The sequence below is a fragment of the Acinonyx jubatus genome, chromosome D2 (genome assembly GCF_027475565.1).
Source record: "Acinonyx jubatus isolate Ajub_Pintada_27869175 chromosome D2, VMU_Ajub_asm_v1.0, whole genome shotgun sequence".
Classification (NCBI taxonomy): domain Eukaryota; kingdom Metazoa; phylum Chordata; class Mammalia; order Carnivora; family Felidae; genus Acinonyx; species Acinonyx jubatus.
This window is the reverse complement of record NC_069393.1, coordinates 69,933,424-69,952,496: the sequence shown is the minus strand read 5'-3', so window position 1 is coordinate 69,952,496 and position 19,073 is coordinate 69,933,424. Positions and strand designations below refer to the sequence as shown.

The 19,073-nt window shown below is 41.2% G+C and overlaps 1 protein-coding gene across 1 annotated transcript in view; it reads left to right on the top strand.

Moving 5' to 3' along the window:
- The first annotated feature begins 10,903 nt into the window (after positions 1-10,903).
- The window catches only part of ABLIM1 (actin binding LIM protein 1), a 293,568-nt gene continuing 285,398 nt past the window's right edge, over positions 10,904-19,073 (top strand). The window contains exon 1 of the mRNA XM_053207807.1: positions 10,904-11,146. Coding sequence (XP_053063782.1) covers positions 11,134-11,146 — 13 coding nt within the window. The 5' untranslated portion in view covers positions 10,904-11,133. The remainder of the gene's footprint in view (positions 11,147-19,073) is intronic.

Below are 19,073 nucleotides of genomic sequence, written 5' to 3'. Positions count from 1 at the left end.
CAAAGCCACAGATGTTTATGTATTATGGTTAACCGACAAGGACATGAAATAGAATAATGATTAACAAGTTAACAAAAATATGGAAAAATGAATAAAAAGATGGAGAAGTCCAACAGAAAATTGGACTCTGTAAGAAAGAATCAAGGGCACCTTCTAGAAATGAAAAATACACTACACGAAGTTCAAAACACTTTGGATGAGTTTGATAGGACAGAAGAAAGCAGAGTTTGTGAATTTGAAGACAGGGTAACAGAAATCATCTGAAATATATAAAGGAAAAGTTATAAAAGAAAAAGAGCAGGGCATATGAGACGTGTGGAACACAAATGGTCTAAAAATGGTCTAGCTTATTTATTACTTGAGAGAGAGAGAATAGAGAATGGGGCAGAAGAAATTTGTAAAAACATTAACCCAAAGATTAACAAGAAAGGTTACTGAACCCCAATAGGGTAAAAGAAAAGAAAATCACACAGAGACATGTCATAGCCAACCTGATGCTAACCAAGAAAGATAAAGACAAATCTTAAAAATAGACAGGAAAAAAAAATATATTCCCCTTCAAAGAAAACAACAGGAAGACTAATTGAAATCTTCTCAACAGAAACTATGGGGAAAGATAGTGGAATGGCATCTCTTTTTTTTAATTTTTTTTAATGTTTATTCATTTTTTGAGAGACAGAGAGAGACAGAGCATGAGTGAGTGGGGGAGGGGCAGAGAGCAAGAGAGGGAGACACAGAATCCAAAGCAGGTTCCAGGCTCTGAACTGACAGCACTGAGCCCGACGTGGGGCTCAAACCCACAGACCACGAGATCATGACCTGAGCCGAAGTCAGACTCTTACCTGACTGAGCCACCAGGGCGCCCCTGGAATGGCATCCTTAAACTGGTGGAAGGATGTTTTATAGGGTGTCTCGAATGATCTTACCTGCACTAACTATGGATTTGTTTCTTGTCCACCATCTCATACGTAGGACCGGTTATAGGTCCCCTGAAACTGAGTTACTTGGGGTCCCACCCTCTGAATATTATGTAACTTGGCCTTTTGCAAATGCGTGGCGCAAAGATCACCTACAGCAGGTTATGCAGACTGGAGCTCTATGCTCCTTTACTCTTGAAGTTCATGGGCTTGACTCCACAATCACATCATAGCATCAGTGTGATCTCAGCAGGGGTGACATTGCTTCGACCCAACTAGCCAGACCTTTCTGCCTAGATATCAGGAATATTACTTATCTTGGAAGCGTTTATTCTGATTTTTGTAACATAGTACGTTGATTTTTAGTGATTAGGAACATTTTTTTTAGGCCATTAAAACCAAAAAAACATCATTTCTTTTTCATGTTACTTAAGAATTTCCTATACTTGCAGTGTTATGAGCAGCAATGCCATCGTTGGGCTGTAGGCTTTAGGCAAAGATTTAATGAGTCTAAATACTGACTAAGAGGGTGTGTAAAATGCGTGTCTTTAAAACTCCTATAGATGTGTTGTAAGTGAAGCAGAACAGTGAGAGCTTCCTGTGGCTAATGTACCCTTTCTGGCCTATGTATGGTGTTAGGAACGAGCCTCCAGTTACAGACTGTTTGGGTGCCTCCTCTCTTTTCTGGAACTAGCTAGGGGATACTAGTCCGCAGATGTGTAGCCCCTGATGGTTTGAATTAGCCAGTCACCACTCCCCATCCCTCAAATGTCCCATTCAGCATCCAGATCCCTTCTTGGGCTGTGTGAATACCTTGTTTCTTGTTGTGGGCTTTTTGGTTTTTTTCTTTAAGGACACTAGTCCCTGGGGTGGGTGCCTTTGGACAGCTAATACTTTTTTGCCGGTCTCCTGCTAAAGAATAAACTTTTTTCTTACTTCTACCTTGATTCCCTTGTGCTGATTTCCTTCAATGACAGAGCCTACATCTGAAACAGTTAACATCCCCACCCTGCTAAACCCTGTCGCTGGCCCTCATGCCTAAATTAAAGGCCCTTCAAGTTTCACGTTCTGGCTTGGATCTGGACTCAATTACTCCTTCCTCTGTTTTGACTTTCTCTCTCCATTTTTGGTCCAATTTCTCTCTCAATTTCCCCCCAGTGACTGCCAACTTATGTGTAACTTTTTCAGCATGCTGCGTGACCAGCCTCCAATCGTCTGCTTCAAACTAACAGTGTCATTATGGTAGGCCCCCCACATAATCAGAAGTAAAGCATTTACTATTTTACTGAATAGAACAGAGCCCATTCAGAACATAATTCCCAAGAAACTGGCTGATCTCAGACACAGCGATAGGCTTCGCATCCAGCCATTTTAAGCATGAGATCACTTAAGTTTCTGAAACGTGGGCAGTTAGAGGCTGAGATGAACTGAACAGAGATTCCAGAATGGAGTCTACCTAAGTAGACACTTAGGTTGATGTCTTCATGCATTAGTGCAGAAGCTCCCTGGGTGAAAAATAGGACTCTGCTGAGGGTATAGAGGGGTAAGATGCACAAAAAGTGCCCATTATTAACCAAGCAAATAACTACCATCTGTCCAATGGTTGATATGAAAAAGCTGTTTCAAATACATTATTGCACTTTCGGTTCCCAATAACCTTGTGAGGTCGATATTATTTTTATTATGTGCATTTTGAACCCAGCAAATAACAGCTAATTTTATGGAGTATTTACCATATACCAGATTATGGCGATATACTTAACATTGTTACTTCATTTAATCCATTAAAAATCCCAGAGAGGAAGCACCTAGTTTTCTGATGAGGAAACCTGAGGCTTACAGAGGTTGTGCCTAAGGAGGTGGCAAGTGAGAGAGAGAGCCAGAATTTAAAGATCCTAAGCAATTAATCATTAAGGTTGGAAGTTAAAGGATTTACCCAAGGTCTCCCAGCCAGGAAGGTTAAGACTGGAATTGAGCCCAGGGCTTCTGGTGATTTATTTCAAAACGGCTTTACTCACATACCATACAATTCACCTATTTAAAATGTAAAATTCATTGTCTTTTTGTATATTCACAGAGTAGTGTATCCGTTTTTAGTTAGCTCAGGCTGCCATAACAAAATACCACAGACTGGGTGGCTCATACCAAAGAAATTAATTTTCTCACAGGTCTGGAGACCAAAGTCCAAGGTCAAGTGCCAGTATGGTTTATTTCTGCTGGGAGCTCTCTTCCTGGGTGACGGATGGCAGTTTTCCTCTTGGTTGGAGGAAAGAGAGGGCAAACTCTCTGGTGTTTCTTTTTGTAAGAGTACTAGTCCTATCATGAGGATCCTACCCTCATGACCTTGTCTAAACCGAATTATCTCCCAAAGGGCCCCTGTCCAAATACCATCACGCCGGAGACTAGGACTTTAACATCTAATTTGGGGGGACACAATTCAGTCCACAACACCTCACTTCTCAGGTCAGAGGCCAAACAGTAGAATAGTAAGTGTCCTCTCTCCCAATCAATCTAAATTCTCTAGAGAGAGAACTGGAGTGGCCCAGCCTGGGTCAAGTCTTCACTCCAGTCCAGTCATCTATTATCAAGCAGACACTGCTACATCACTGAGTTATAGTGTGGTTTAAAGAATTCTCTTGTTTAAAAAAGTATTTACCATACAAGTATGTATTCCTAATGATACGATACATTTCATTTTCTTTTTCTTTCTTTCTTTTTTTTTTTTAGAGAGATAGAACATGAGCAGAGGGGAAAGGGGCAGAGGAAGAAAGAGAATTTTAAGCAGACTCCACACTCAGCATGGAACCTGACGTGGAACTCAATCCCATGACCCTGGAATCAAGACCTTAGCCAAAATCAAGAGTTGGATGCTCAACCCACTGAGCCACCCAGGGGCCCCTGGATGATACGTTTTCTAGTTTGGCTTTTTTTTAACATTATGTTTCTATGATCCAACCATGTTGTTGGGTGCAGCTGTGGTACATTCATTATCATAAATGTATAATATTCCAAGATGTTGGGGCGCCTGGGTGGCGCAGTCGGTTAAGCGTCCAACTTCAGCCAGGTCACAATCTCGCGGTCCGTGAGTTCGAGCCCCACGTCCAGCTCTGGGCTGATGGCTCGGAGCCTGGAGCCTATTTCCGATTCTGTGTCTCCCTCTCTCTCTGCCCCTCCCCCGTTCATGCTCTGTCTCTCTCTGTCCCAAAAATAAATAAACGTTGAAAAAAAAATTTAAAAAAAAATATTCCAAGATGTGACTGAACCATACCTTGTTTTACATATCTTCAAATTTGCTGATTCTTCAGATGTGTCCAATCTACTGATGAGCTCACTGAAGAAATTCTCATCTCAGATGTATCTAGCATTTCCATTTGACTTTTCTTATTGTTTCCATCTTGTTGCGGAAATTCCCCATCTCTTTGTACGTGTTGTCTGTCCTTCTTTTCCACCGGATTCAGATTCATAGTTATTTTAAGGCCCTTGTCTGGTCATTCCAAAACTTGGGTTATGTCTCAATCCGGTTCTATTGATTCTGTTTGGTATTTTCTTTCTTCCTGAAGAACTTCAACATTCTTAGAGTACTGGTCTGCTGGTAATGCATTTTCTCAGCTTTTATTTGTTGAAGAAAGTTTTTAATGTTATTGGAGAATACTTTTGCTGGATATGGAAGTCTGGTTTGAGGGTTTTTTTTTCTTTCAGCACTTATAAGATTCTTTCCATTGTCTTGTGTGTTGCTTAGTTCTGTTATGTAGTCTGTTCTGCTTCTTATCCTTGTTGCTTTGCATATAGTTTATCTTTTTACTCTAGCCACTTATTTGATTTTCTCTTTATTACTGGTGTTCAGCAATTTGATTACGATATGTCTGGGTGTATTTTGTTTTGTATGTAGGTTTATGTTTATCCTGCTAGGGAATCCTTGAGTTCCTTTTAATTGTGGGTTTATTATTTTCTTCAAATTTGAGATGTTACCTGCCATTATCTCTTCATATATATTTTCTGCTCCTCTGCCTTCTAGGATTCAAACATACATATGTTAGACCATTTGTTATTGTCTCATGAGTCACTGAAAGTCTGTTGATTATTTTTTCAGTGGTTTTTTTTTTCTGTGTTTCACTTCAGATGGATTTTATTGACTACATGCTCACTGATGGTTCCTTCTGAAGAGTCTTATTTGCTATTTACTCCATTTGGTGAACTTTTTTAAGATACTGTATTTTCATTTCTAAAGCCTCAGTTGCATTCATTTGTTCTTTAATCTTTCATTTTCCCTCTTGCCTTCTTCTTGTCTTCCTTTAAATACTGGAATGTAGTTAATATAGATATTTTAACATCTTTGTCTGTTAATTCCATCATCTCTGTCATTCTGAGTCTGCTTTAATGATTGGCTTTACTTTGAGTTATGGGCTACATTTTCCTGTTTCTTGGCATGCTTAGTAACCATTGACTGGATGTTGAACATGGTAACAATTACTTTGTTGAGTGCTGGATTTTGTTATCTTCCTTTAAGATTGTTCTCTCTTCTACAAGCAAGAGTCACATCCTCTTCTGACTGAGCTAGCCAGGCACCCCTGGTCCATAGCCTCTTTTGAACATCTTATCTGCCTGTAGTTAATTACCTCTTTCTATTTCTAATATTGCTTATTTATGCCTGCTTTTTTATATTAATCATTTTCACTAAATATTCTACATTTTCTTTATCTTTTAAAAAACTTTATCTTTTAATTTTTTATCCTAATTTTTTATGTAAAATGTGTTAACAGTAAAATTTGTCTGCATGTAAACAAATATTTTCCTCTCCTTCTATCTCATACCTATTCACAGGGGTCATTTCTTTCTGTATGTATATACTTACATTATATATATAATAATTTATGTATGTATGTGTATATATTAATTTATGTATGTGTGTATATATAATAATTTATGTATGTATATATAATAATGTATGTATGTATATATAATAATTTAAGTATGTATATACTTACATTATATATATAATAAATATATAATTTCTATCTGTATGTGTGTACTTACATTATATATATAATGTAGAAATTACTTTAGTGGAAAAATCATTATTTGTTTAATCTCAACATATCTTTATTTTGCCCTCATTTTTGAAAGGTATTTTTGTTGTTTGTGAAATTTTATTTTTTTAATTTTTTATTAAAAAAAATTTAATCTTTATTTATTTTTGAGAGAGAGACAGCTTGTGAGCAGGGAAGGAGTAGAGAGAGAGGGAGACACAGAATCCGAAGCAGGCTCCAGGCTCTGAGCTATCAGTACAGAGCCTGACGCGGGGCTCGAACTCACAAACTGTGAGATCATGACCCCAGCTGAAGTCGGACACTCAACTGACTGAGCCACTCAGGTGCCCCAGTTGTTTGTGCAATTTTAAATGGCTAGTGATAGTCTAATCAGAATTTCATTGTCTTTTGGTTTTCATCATTCCCAGTAAGAAGTCAGTTGTCAGTCTGTTATTTCTTTGTAGGCTATGTCTTTTCTCTTCGTCTTCTTTTCAGATCTTCTCTTTGTCTTTGGTGTTGTTCAGTTTCAAGACAATGTGTCTAGGTCTGGATTGATTTTTATTCATCCTGCTTGATATATGTTGTATTCCCTTAATCTATGGGATTATGTCTTTTTATAAAGTTCTCAGCTGTTATTTCTTCAAATGGTGTGTCTCCTCCAGGTTTTCTATTCTCTTGTAAGACTCCTCTTAATTATAAACAAGTATTAATTATACGTTAGATCTTCTCATCCTATTCTCCATATATCTTAACCTTTCTTGTATTATCCATCTCCTTATATTTCAGAGCTGTAGTCTTACTAATTTTTAAATATCTACTTTCCATTTCAGTAATTCTTCCTTTCATTCCAACTAACTTTCTGTTTTCCCTATCCACTGATTCTTTTCAAAAAAATCTAAATTGATATGTTAAATTTCGATTTGGCTCTTTTTGAAATTTACTTGATCATTTTTGATAGTCTCTTATGGGCTCATTTTTGTGGCATATCTTTTATTATTTTATTGTATTACCTTATATATTTCATTTCTTATTTTATATTTGTTATCTGGGAACTACAATATCAGAAGTACTTAGTATCTATAGCGGCTATTTGCTGTTTCTGCTGACTCTCACTCAGAGTGGCTTGTTTCCTTGTGTATTTTATAATTTTTTATTCTGACCTCATTTTTAGTTGATCATCTGTGGAAGCCAGGAGGTCTAAATCAGAATACTTTTATCAAAATAGGATGGTTGCTTACTTCTTTTGAGAGCCAGGGATGCTCCTGCCCTTTAGTGGCCTGGTGTAATGAAGAGTCTTAGGTTTAGCTTCTCCAGCTTGTATATTTGTCTGTATATTTGGCTTTCCTACTAGAATGTAAATGTCATGAGGACAGGGACTTTATCTAACTTGTTTGGCATACCTTCCCCACTGGCTTGTACATGGTAGATTTTACAAAGGTATTTGCTAAAAAAAATCATTGAGTAGCTCAGCCTGCCTTTTGTTTTTTACTTGAAGTTATGCAAAATGCAAAGTTATTCTCATGCTACTCATGAGACATGTAGGTTCAGAATGAGAAACGATGGTGAGTCAGCAATTGAAAAGCTGTGGGAGTGAAAATCCATACTCAATCATTTCAAAAAATCAATAAGGAAGACGGTTACCAGGTGGGGGGATCAGTGAACTAAGTGATGGGGATTAAAGAGTACACTTATCATGATGAGCACAAAGTAATGTATAGAACTGTTGAATCACCATATCGTACATCTGACACTAACATAACACTGTATGTTAACTATACTGGAATTAAATTCTAAACTTTAAAAAATCAATAAAGAATAGAAATTGCCAATAATGTACACTAACATTCCTTCCTTTAGAAGTTGAGGGGGGGGCCCCTGGGTGGCGCAGTCGGTTAAGCGTCGACTTCAGCCAGGTCACGATCTCGCGGTCCGTGGGTTCAAGCCCCGCGTCAGGCTCTGGGCTGATGGCTCAGAGCCTGGAGCCTGTTTCCGATTCTGTGTCTCCCTCTCTCTCTGCCCCTCCCCCGTTCATGCTCTGTCTCTCTCTGTCCCAAAAAAAAAATAAATAAACATTGAAAAAAAAATTAAAAAAAAAAAGAAGTTGAGAGGGTATTTTTGGGCAAGAGTCTAATAGTAACACCTTTTTTCAAACACAGACAGAAATGTGTGTTTTTCCTTTGGTCTATGTAAACTCCTTTTTTATAATTTCAACCAGCAGCATATACTATATTTTCTGATCTTAAAAAGTGGCGCTTAGAATTTCTCTTAAAATTCCTTGCAACTTACAGCTTGTTTTTACAATGATCTCTAAAGTATTATCAGTTATTTTAGATGAGAAATTTGTTGGAATGTTAAGCTACTAACAGGAACTTGGTTGCTGTATGGTTGGAAGAACTAGTTTCAGATTTCTAAGATTCTCTAAGAAAAGATTCTCCGAAACCATGATTGACCCTAAAAGGTATTTCAAAGTATCATAACTCTAAAATATAATCAAATAATACATAATTTAAAATCTGAACTGATACATAACCTGAAGGTTAAAGCTAAATTCATAGGGAAAACTTTATTTAGTCAAAGATGCTCTTTGATAATAAACTTAGTTTTCTAACCTGACAGTCAATCAGGTATTGAATTCTAGCGGTGTGCCTAAAAGTATTGTGTAAGGTGTCTTATTTCAGACTTATAGTTATATACATTGGAGTATGTTTTGCAGGCATCTGTGTAGTCTAATATAAGCCCCTTAAGGATAAGAGTATGATCTGTTCATTATGAGGCTTTTGCACTGTACCTGTATTTTGAGTGTGAGGTTATAAGGGCCAGAACTATTGTGGCAGTTTGAGAAAAGGACTGGATATTAACTAAAGGATGAAGGTAGAAAAGCACACAGTCCTGGACCTCCCTATCTTACTAGTATGGTGTCTGCTCTAAAATATGGCCTGTAATAGACTTCCAGGACAAATTCAATTCAACAAGACTCTCCAGAAACTTACAACAGTTGGGGAGATAGGAAACGCATATAACAAAACCATTAAGTAGCGACGCACAGCATTGCATTAAGTAATGCAGGCTGCAGAAGTTAAGAGAATCAGGAGATCAGTGTGGTTAAGGTAGCTGGAGAACATTTCATGAGGAGACAATCTACAAGTTAATTTGGGGAAGAAGGGAATTTGGGAAGAGCAATAAGAATGAGTAATGGGAATGAGGGAGACAGGATATTAGGATATTGAGGAACAGAAGGGATAGTATTCTGTCTGCGACAGTGTTTATTTAGGAGATTAGCTAGAAATGGTGTTGGACAGGTAGGAGAGCACAGATTCCGGAAGACTTTAAAAATCTCTGTAGTCCTTAAACTCCACATAGACATTTTTATCTTGTTCACCATCGTAGCTCTAGTACTTACCATAGTGAATGGTACATAGTAGATGTTCAATCACATTCTATTGAATGGATTCAACGCATAGATGAAAACACTTTGCAACGTTGAGGCTTTATCCGGAGATCAGCGGAAATTCCCTGGCGCTTTTAGACTACGAAGATGTCAGAGTATAAATAGTGTTTTAGGAAAACTATTCTCAGGGCAATAGGCAGAATGACGAGAAGGAGGTGGAGGCTGGATGTAGGGAGAGAAGCTAGGCTACTCATGTACTCAGCCTTTGGGTGAGAAGGGTTAATAGTGAACTGAGGATAGCAGGAAAGAAGAGTTATTTTGAGACTGAACCAACTGGATTGTGATTTACTGGCACCTTTCTCAGCTAGAAGACAGGGACAAAGATGCTGTCAAGGTGGATAAGTGAGTTAAATTTTGTAGTTGGCAGTTGCATTTGAGAACTTCTATTCTCGTTACTTCTCTTTTCTAGTATTTCCTTCTCCACATGATCATTTGGTTGGGCATTCTTTGATGATGCTCAATTATCCACCAATTCATTACTTTTCTAGAGCTATTATGTTCACCCGTTCTTTGAATACTTCTCGGTTGCCGGACGTATTATACGAAGTCTATCGTATCAGGATAGATTTGGGAAGTGCCTACACAGGAAATAACTAGAATATCTGCTGTGAGAGTGTACAGAGGAACAGTTGCCAGAGAAGGGAGTGTGAATTCCTGAAACTAGGAATTCTTCCACCAGTCTTACAGGTTTGAGTGTTCTCAAAGCTTAGAATCCCACCTCTTCGGTTTACAGCTTGTGGATCTGGTGGTGGTTGTTAGGTTGCTTACTACCACCAAGCTCTATCATTGAGGTTTATCTCAGAACAGTAGGGGACTTAGTGTTTTTCTCGTTTTTTGTTTTTCACCCTGGTATAAATAGGAAACGTGTATTGGTTTGGAGCGTTCTCCCTACTCTCCATCCCAGCCCAGCCCTGACGCTTCAGGGTAGAAACCATGAATCAAATGTGTCTACTGACCTTAGTGGAGGGCCTGCTGACCTCAGATGCCAAGGGGGCTCAGCCCTTCTCTGCAGGGCTTACCTCTAAGGTCGCTGAAGAAAAGTCCCGCCCAGCCCACCCAGGCGACTTTGAAGGAGCTCCTTGGTCGCTAATTTGGCATGGACACCCCCAGCACCCCCCCCCCCTCCCGTGAACTGCCCAAGGCCTTCTTCCCACTGAGGGCCAAGCCCCCTGGGGCAGTCGTGGCCTAACCCTCCGGTCAAGGGCATCACTTCGGAGAGGGAGCAGAAGAGCTCGTTCCCACTTTCTTTCTCTGGGACCAAAGCAGAAGGCTGGAAAGTCACTAATAATAGCAACAATATTATTACTAATTATTTTAAATTAAGAATTGCAGCCGGGGAGAGGGAAGACGCAGACCCTTACTGCACGCCCCACCTCGTCCGGGGACAAAAGCCCCGCCCGGCGCCGCAGCCGCTGGACCGGGTGGGCCCGGCCGGGGCGGGGGAGGCGGGGGAGGCCGGAGCGGCGGGCCCCGCCCAGCTCGGGCCGCTGGCTGTCAGCGTTGCCGCGCCCGGCGGCGGGTCCCCGGGATCGCCGCGTCCCCGCCCGCCCGCCCGCCCGCCGCGCTGCGCCCAGCGGGCGGCCAGGTGTCCTGCGGGCGGCGTCCCCGCGCTGCCAGCCGCCTCCCCACGGCGGGCGGCGGGCGAGGGCGCGCTCGTGTGCGTCTCGAGGATATTTTCCTCCCCACGCCCTGCCGGGCTCTCTCCTCTGCCCTCCCTGCTTCGGCTCCTGCCGCCTGAACCATGTCCGCAAGGGGTGAGTGGGGACCAGGTGGGCACTGTCTCCGGACCCCGCGCCAGGCCCGGCGGGGCAGGGCGCGGACCGGGGCGGGCCGGGCAGGTGCGGAAGGGCGAGGGGGCTGCGGGAGCCGCGCCGGCCCCGACCCGGCCTGAAACTTTGGCGGCGGATCCGTGGGCTCTGGGTGGCTGGGGGCGGGGGGTGGAAGGAAGCCCTCGCCCTTGACCTTGATCCCCGGATGCGGGCAAAGCCTGAGGGCCGAGGTCGGTGTCTGGCTCACCTGTACAAGCTGTAAGGCGGGGCTGGGAGGGCGTGGGGGATGGGCTTCCCGTTGCCCGTCCTGCTGGAGAGCCGCCTGAAGGGCTGTCCAGGGGAGAGGAAGAGGTATTTTTTTCCTCCTTTCTTGTTACCATTTTGCAGCTCGGTTATGGAAGGAATCCAGGGTTTGATGCAGTATGATTTAAAGCTGCAGTGCTTATACCCCATTAAAAAAAAAAAAAAGTAAATTCCCTACCTGTACTTCTCTTAGCATTAATCTTCGTCCGCCACCCATTTTTCTTTCGGGGGTGAAACAATCACTGCAGGTAAAACTGGGTGAAAGTAAAAAAAAAAAAAAAAATCCAAATTGCTTTCCAGGCAGGAGTGAAGGGAATGGATTTCTTGCCATCTGGAGCCAGCGGTGATGCTGGGGAGAGTGGGTTAGTCATAGCTCAGTGGCTGCTACTATGAGTGAAATATTAAAGAGATCAAGTCATTGTGCACTTTGCCAGCAATTAAAATGAAGGGACTTGGTTGTTTTGCCATAAGCGCTTAAGGAAAATATTATCTTTAGATAGCGTATTTGCGAAGCAATGAGGACCACCCCCTTTTGATGCCCTAAAGCTTATAAGAGGAATTGCAGACTTGCTTTTGTGTCTTTTTTCTTTTCTTTTCTTTTCAACTCTGAAGGGTTAACCCTGCTTTTGGAGGGGGACAGTGTAGGAATTCAGTAACATCTGTTGGATAATTTCGTGTTGCTTTTGAGGGTTCATTCTGGGGCATGTAATGAATAGACTAATTTCAAACGCTTAAATTCCTTTTTAAGGAGACTGGTCTTTGTTGATCTGCCAGTAAGGTGGGTTGGTTCCATACCTGGTGGTAATGACAGAATTTACATCTGTAAATACTGGGCTACCGAGGCGACAGGAGGCCCTGAGATACTACCTGCTTAATGATTTGTGATTAAAGGAAAAAAAGAGGGTGGAACCGATATGATTATTAGGGGGCTGGGTGTGTATATGGGATGTTTCAAGTGACTCCAGCTGTACAATCTCTGAACTGTGTTCTAACACTGAGGCTTTTGGTCCTGATCTCTGTCTTCGGTACCACAAGGAACATGTGAGGAATATCTCTCGTAGGTGTAAAAGCTCTCTGTGGTCAGAGTCCACTTCTGATCCAGCTTTTACATCACCCAAACCCCTTAGTATAGTACTTTGCACACTGTAGGTGCCACGTGACTACCGGGAACCTGCTATGTTCTAGGGACCGTGAAGTTCATTAAGTACCGCCCCCCCCACCCCAAACACACACATGTGGAAGTTTTACCTTGTCTCTGGCCCTTCTATTTCAGGATCTCTGTGCTTTAGCTGAGGATATGAATGAGGATGGCCCCAGGGATTCAGAGGGCTAGAGCCCTGGGTTGGGCTCAAATATTTCTCAATGTTTCTCAAATATTTCTTCTTGAACCTGGTTTCAAACAGGATGATTTGTAGTCGTAGACATGTCACTCAGTTGTCTTGTTTCCTTTTCAAACTATGTTGATAATTTTGTATTTAACAGTTTACAGGCTGGGGCGCCCAGGTGGCTCAGCTGGTTGAGCGTCTGACTTCCGCTCAGGTCATGATTTCATGGCTCGTGAGTTCGAGCTCCACATGGGGCTCACTGCTGTCAGCGAAAAGCCTGCACCAGACCCTCTGTCCCTGCCTCCCCATCACCCTTCCCCACTCTTGCGCTCTCAAAAATAAATAAACATTTCAGAACAAAACAAAAAAGAAAACAGTTTAAAGTCTTAAGAATACTGCAGGGGCAAAACCGCATGATAATTAATATCAGTTATTGCATTATTACCATGTGCCAAATACTTTGCATGTATTAAATCATGTAAGCTTCATAATAACAAGATCAAGTCGATACTGTTATTACCTCCCCATTTCACAGATGAAGGAACTGAGGTTTTGAAAGAGTCTGTAACTTGCCTGAGCCCAAACAGTTGGTAAGTGGCAGATCCTGATTTCCAGTCCAGGTCTGCCTGACTTCTGATCACATCGTTTTGTTTTACTGCCTTTTCATTATTAGTCCTTTGAATGTTATAGTAAACATCCCAGTCATTGATTTGCCAAGAGAGAAAATGCCTTATACTTGAGAGTTAAAGGAAATGGCCTTGGTAAGTAACTTGGAACTCCCAGTGCATCTGGAAACATTGTCATGGGCTTTTGGTAATGACGAAGTGAAGGAGACAAGGCCACTTGATCCTTGCTCTTGTTAACTTGCTGTTCCCAGTCTGTTTCCTCCTACTTCAGTTGTGAAGACCAGAACTTCTTACGTATTACCAATAACTGAGGACTTTTCTAATGTTTTTATGAAACACTTTTGTGTTTGTGAATTTCTAAAACAACAGCAACAACAAAACCAATTCTAAGTGATTAGCAAAGTACCTAGTAGAGTACTTTGAATTGAGCCGGTGTGGAAAAATGTCTGTTTGCCATTTATTTTTTACAAGAGATGTCAAAACTGTGAGCTTTGCTATGGTTTTCTAATTCAGTAACTACTTTCACCTGTACTCCTGAAAGGAGCGCTAAAGCTTCAGGGTCAGAAGGTTAATGTCTCTATTTAAATACCTAATTTATAAATAGGAAGGTCGTTAGATATTTGGAAAGATAAATTTCATTAATCTAAGAAATGATCTGCTTATTGCTAATATCTAGGCTTGTAGGTTATGGTAGGGGTAGAAATACTTTTTAAACATTGAAAACTGTTGCATTTCATTAAAAAAGTGAATTTATTAAAAAATTTTAGGGAGAAAATTACCATTATTTAATTCATCTGGTCTTTAAGATATAAACGGAGTCCTAGGGGCACCTGGGTGGCTCTATCAGTTAAGCGTCAGACTCGGTTTCAGCTCAGGTCATGATCTCCTGGTTCCTGAGATCAAGCCCTCCATCCGGCTCTGTGCTGACAGTGTGGCCTGCTTGGGATTCTTTCTCTCCTTCTCTCTCTGCCCGCTCCCTGTTCATGTTCTATCTCTCTCAAAATACATAAACTTAAGCCAAAAAAAATATAAACAGAGTCCTAAAATTAATTCACTTTTCAAACTAACAATAAAAAGTATTCTTTAATTCCATGATACAGCAAGTTAAGACATTCCCATCTTGTAGTCTTTTAGAATGTTTTCATCAAAGATTTTTAATCTGGTGTTGTATTTTTACTACTACAGGCCAAAATGGAGCTTCCATATCTTTGATTTTTGGATTGCCGGCTAGAGGAAATTATAACACTTAGAGTAGAATTTCCAAAACTGGGGAGAATAGTCTAGGCAATCATTTAAAAATGTTGTTTCCCAGGATTCATTCCAGATCTAATGGCTCAAAAACTCTGAAGGCAGAGCACCCAGATCCATGTATGTGAAAAGCTCCTCAGGTAATTCTAAAAACCATTACAATACAGCAGGATCATAGGAATCACCTGGAATACTTAACCGTGATATGAGGGCTCTTTTTCAGATCTACTGAGTCAGAATATTCAGGGCCGGGCCTGGGAATCTGAATGGTTCATAAGCCCCCAGTTAATTCTTATGTATAGGCAGATTTGGCAGCTATTAAATTAGAGCTTGTTTCCTCTAAGTCAGGGTTCTGTATTATCCAGCAAGTTTTGAAAAAAGCTACTTATGAATTATGAAAGCAATATATTAGGATTCACTAGTGACATATTAATATCATCCAAATACCTTCTATTAGCAAAATAATGGGTATACTAAATGTTTAAGTTATAAAGTAATATAAACTCAAACAGAAATATATAAGGTTAAAAATGAAAATTCCCTATTTTTACTCTCTTCCTACCAAATCCTCAGAATTAAGCATGGCAAGCATTACATACTATGCATACTGTCTGGAAGTTTCTCTCTAATTAGATTTGGTTAAATATAATAAATATTAAATACGTGGTATGTACAAGACACATGGCAGTGTAACGTAAGAGATCACTCATGAACCCACTAGCTTTTCAGAAGCTTGAGTCTTGAAAAAAAGATGCAGGTATGTGTGGATAGAGTCCATTGCACTGGGCAGGGAAATACCTCAACCTATGTGTGCTGTAGAAATGCTAGATCATTATCTTTGTTTTCAGAACTTCCATAAAACTGGAAGAACTATGAATGTCCATCCATTGGGGAATGAGTGACTAAGTTATGGTACATTCACACCATGGACTGTTTTGCAACTATTAGAAAGAATGAGTTAGATCCATAATGTGTTTGGTCTGGAGGGATGGTCATGATACATTGTCAAATGAAAAAGGGTAAGTCTTAGAATAACGTGTATATAATACAGAATCCCAATTCTGTAAACTGAGAAAAATCCATATGTGTGCAAATGTGTGGGCTCTGTGGGCATAGAGAATATCATAGAAACAGTATACACCAAGGTTACCGCAAAGGCAAGAGTGAGGAGAGGAGACAGCTGAATTTTCTATGAATATATCTTTGTGTTGTTTGCTAGCAGGTAGACATAGCTTTAATAGACTGAGAGAAAAATCCAGTAAAGAAAAAATGTATTGGGGCACATGGGTAGCTCAGATGGTTAAGCGTTGACTCTTGGTCTTTGGCTCAGGTCCTGATCTCACGGTTCATGAGATTGAGCCCCACAGCGGTCTCTGCAGTGACAGCATGGAGCCTGCTTGGGATTCTCTCTCCCTTTCTCTCTGCCCCTCTCCTGTTCATGCATGCTCTCACTCTCTCTCTCTCTCTCTCTCTCTCTCTCTCTCTCTCTTCTTTCTCTCAAAATAAATAAACATTTTTAAGAAGTTTTAAAAAATGCATAGTGCCTCCCCATTTGTTCATTTATTTAAGTCAGGGACATAGGTTTTTATTCAATCATTCAACACAATTTATTGAACACTTGTTATGTACCAGCAATTGGTGAAAATAGGACCCAGTATATACCCTCAGGGAGCTCACAGTTTTGTGGAAGAAACAAATACATACGTTCTTATAATAGGATATACTGAGTGCAGAGGGAAAGAGGGATAACACGGGATATGTAGAGAGAGTCTTATGGTGATACAAAAGTGGCCCTGAATGCAGCTGTTGGGGTAAGGACCATGGGATCTTGAAAAAAAAAGGGGGGGGATTGTTTTCTTGAAGAATGAGTTGGATTCTTGGATGAGCCAGATGACAGAAGATGGGATTGAGGAATGGGTTTTTTAGGGAAAGGGGCACAGAAAAGAAACAGTACAATGTGTGTTGACCTGGAAAGCATATTGGTGCCGGACCGCATGCTTGCCAGGGAAAGGAGAGCCAAATCTGAGCTGAGTCAGGAGGTGCAGAGGGCACTTTGGGGAAAGGCCGACGATGCAGGGAATTTTGTGTACAAGGAGCTGTAGTTCTAGACAGCACAGTGGAAGCTTGTGAGTGGTGGGAGATGGGCAGCCAGAGGGAAGAAGCACAAGGCAGAGAGAGATTAGAAGGGAGAGGAAATGAGCAGGGACGAGGGCTCTTCATAATTTCCAGGAGGCAGACTGCAGGAATGAGGGAGACGGTTGGGCAAGATTGGCCTCAAGTGTCCCCACTTTGGCATTAGGGACTTCGGTTGCAGACCGTGCTGAGTGCTGGGCAGCACCTGCTGAAGGCAGCGGGCGGTGAGGGCTGTTGTCAGCTTTCTAGGGTAGCAGCAAAGCCCTGTGCTGGACAATGGTTCTTCTGCAGGGGTGGGGTGCAGAGGGGCTATGAGAATCAGAGCTACACTCGTTTTTGCTGAGTTCTTCGGCTTCCGTGCTTACAGCGGGGTTTACAGTGGGGCTCAGCAAACTTGCATCTGTTAATTGATGAAGGGGCCACTTCCATTTTTTCTGCTTTCTCTCTCTTATTTCTTCCTGGAACTGGATGGCTCTGGCTGTTACACTACCCGTTGCATTACTCAAACTTTATCATTTTCTCTCATGGTGATGCTACACAGATTAACGCATGGAGGGTTCTTATTTAGTGTTCTATGGGGCCCATTTCTCTGGCCTGTATTAGCTACGGTTTTTCTTCTCTTTGAGTTACAGAGCCTCAAGGAGTTTATCCAACTGCAGACAAGTAAGATATCTGTGAAAGCCAAGTTTAGCCATTAATAACTTTGATATGAAAAAAAAAATTCAAAAGAGCAACACATTACACTTCCTGGAAGTCTTTTTTTTTTTTGCCTTTAAAATAAATGGGTTGTAATTCAATAAATAGATTTTTTTTTTTACCTGAGAGAAATAGTTTTTGACATCAGTATCTTACAAGTGGAAGAATTACGTTTCAGAAGGTTAAATTGTTCCCACATTCTATCTATAAACAACATTACCATTTTTTTAGTTTTGATTCTTCAGGTGGAGAAGTTTGATTTAATCGTATTTCTTTTTTTTTTCTTAAGATTTATTCATTTTTGAGAGACAGAGTGTGAGCAGGGGAGGAGCAGAGGGAGAGGGAGACACAGAATCCGAAGCAGGCTCCAGGCTCCGAGCTGTCAGCACAGAGCCTGACGCGGGGCTTGAACTCATGAGCTGTGAGATCATGACCTGAGCCTAAGTCGGCTGCTTAACCCGCTGAGGCCCCCAGGTGCCCTGAGTTAATCATATTTCTTAGCTTATAGCTCCCTCGTCTCATCAGTTCATCAGACCCTTATCTCATCTCATCATCTTAGACCTCACCTCAGAGGAATGTAAACTGAGTTAGGGGTGTATGTGTGTGTGTGTGTGTGTGTGTGTGTGTGTGTGTGTGTGTGTGTAAAGTTATGCACTCAGCTGACAGAATAGAATGTGACAAAGTGGTAAAGATTATCAACTAGGAATGATCATACTGATAAACTAATTGTGGCTGCTGATAACAAGGGCACTTTCACTTCAGAAAAGAGGTGGAATTTGAGTTGGACCTTGAAGGATGAGTGGGAATACGGCAGGTGGAATGCGGAGAGATGTGCTTTTCTTTCAGAAGGGACAGTGCAGGGTGTGTGGGGAGGAAGAAGTCTGGGATATATGAGGGGGCCAAGATTTGCGTGGGGAGAGGAAGAACAGGAAGACAAGGGGAGACGTATGAACCTAGTAAGCCTTTACATCAAAGTCTTTTCCTAAACAGAGAAACACAAAGGCAGAGAAGGGAAGTGGGAGGTCTGTTCTTGGTAACACTAAGAGTAACTCATCCCTGGTTGTGCAACTGCCCACAATACATATTAGCGATGGTATTTTATTGCCAAATAATGCTGCAGTGAGTTACGTTTCATCCTGACCAGGGTTCTCATGGAGGGAGAAATCTTGCCGAAAGCCTGCTCTTGTGTTTCCTTTCATATGGCAGATTAGGCTATCTGAGCCTTATCTTTAGCACCAGATCATCCCAGAACTGAGGATGCCGGCACCTGGGAAGGCTGAATACAGAATAGCCAAGCAACATGTTTGACTATAGCAAGAGGAAGGAGTGAGGCCATCCCCCCAGAGAAGTGTGTGTTCTTAACTTGATCCTATTTTTATATGCACATTACTAGTTCCCTCAGTTCTAGGGAAGAACAAAACAGCACTAATTAATAGAGACTGTTAAAATGAAAGATGAAATTTTGTAGAATTTATGGAATATTTCCTCTGAGATGGTAAATTGGTCTTTATCTCCTTTTATGGGAGAGGTATTTCTTTTTCATGAGCCTGTAGTTTCAGGTTCTTCTCTATCTTGGTCTAT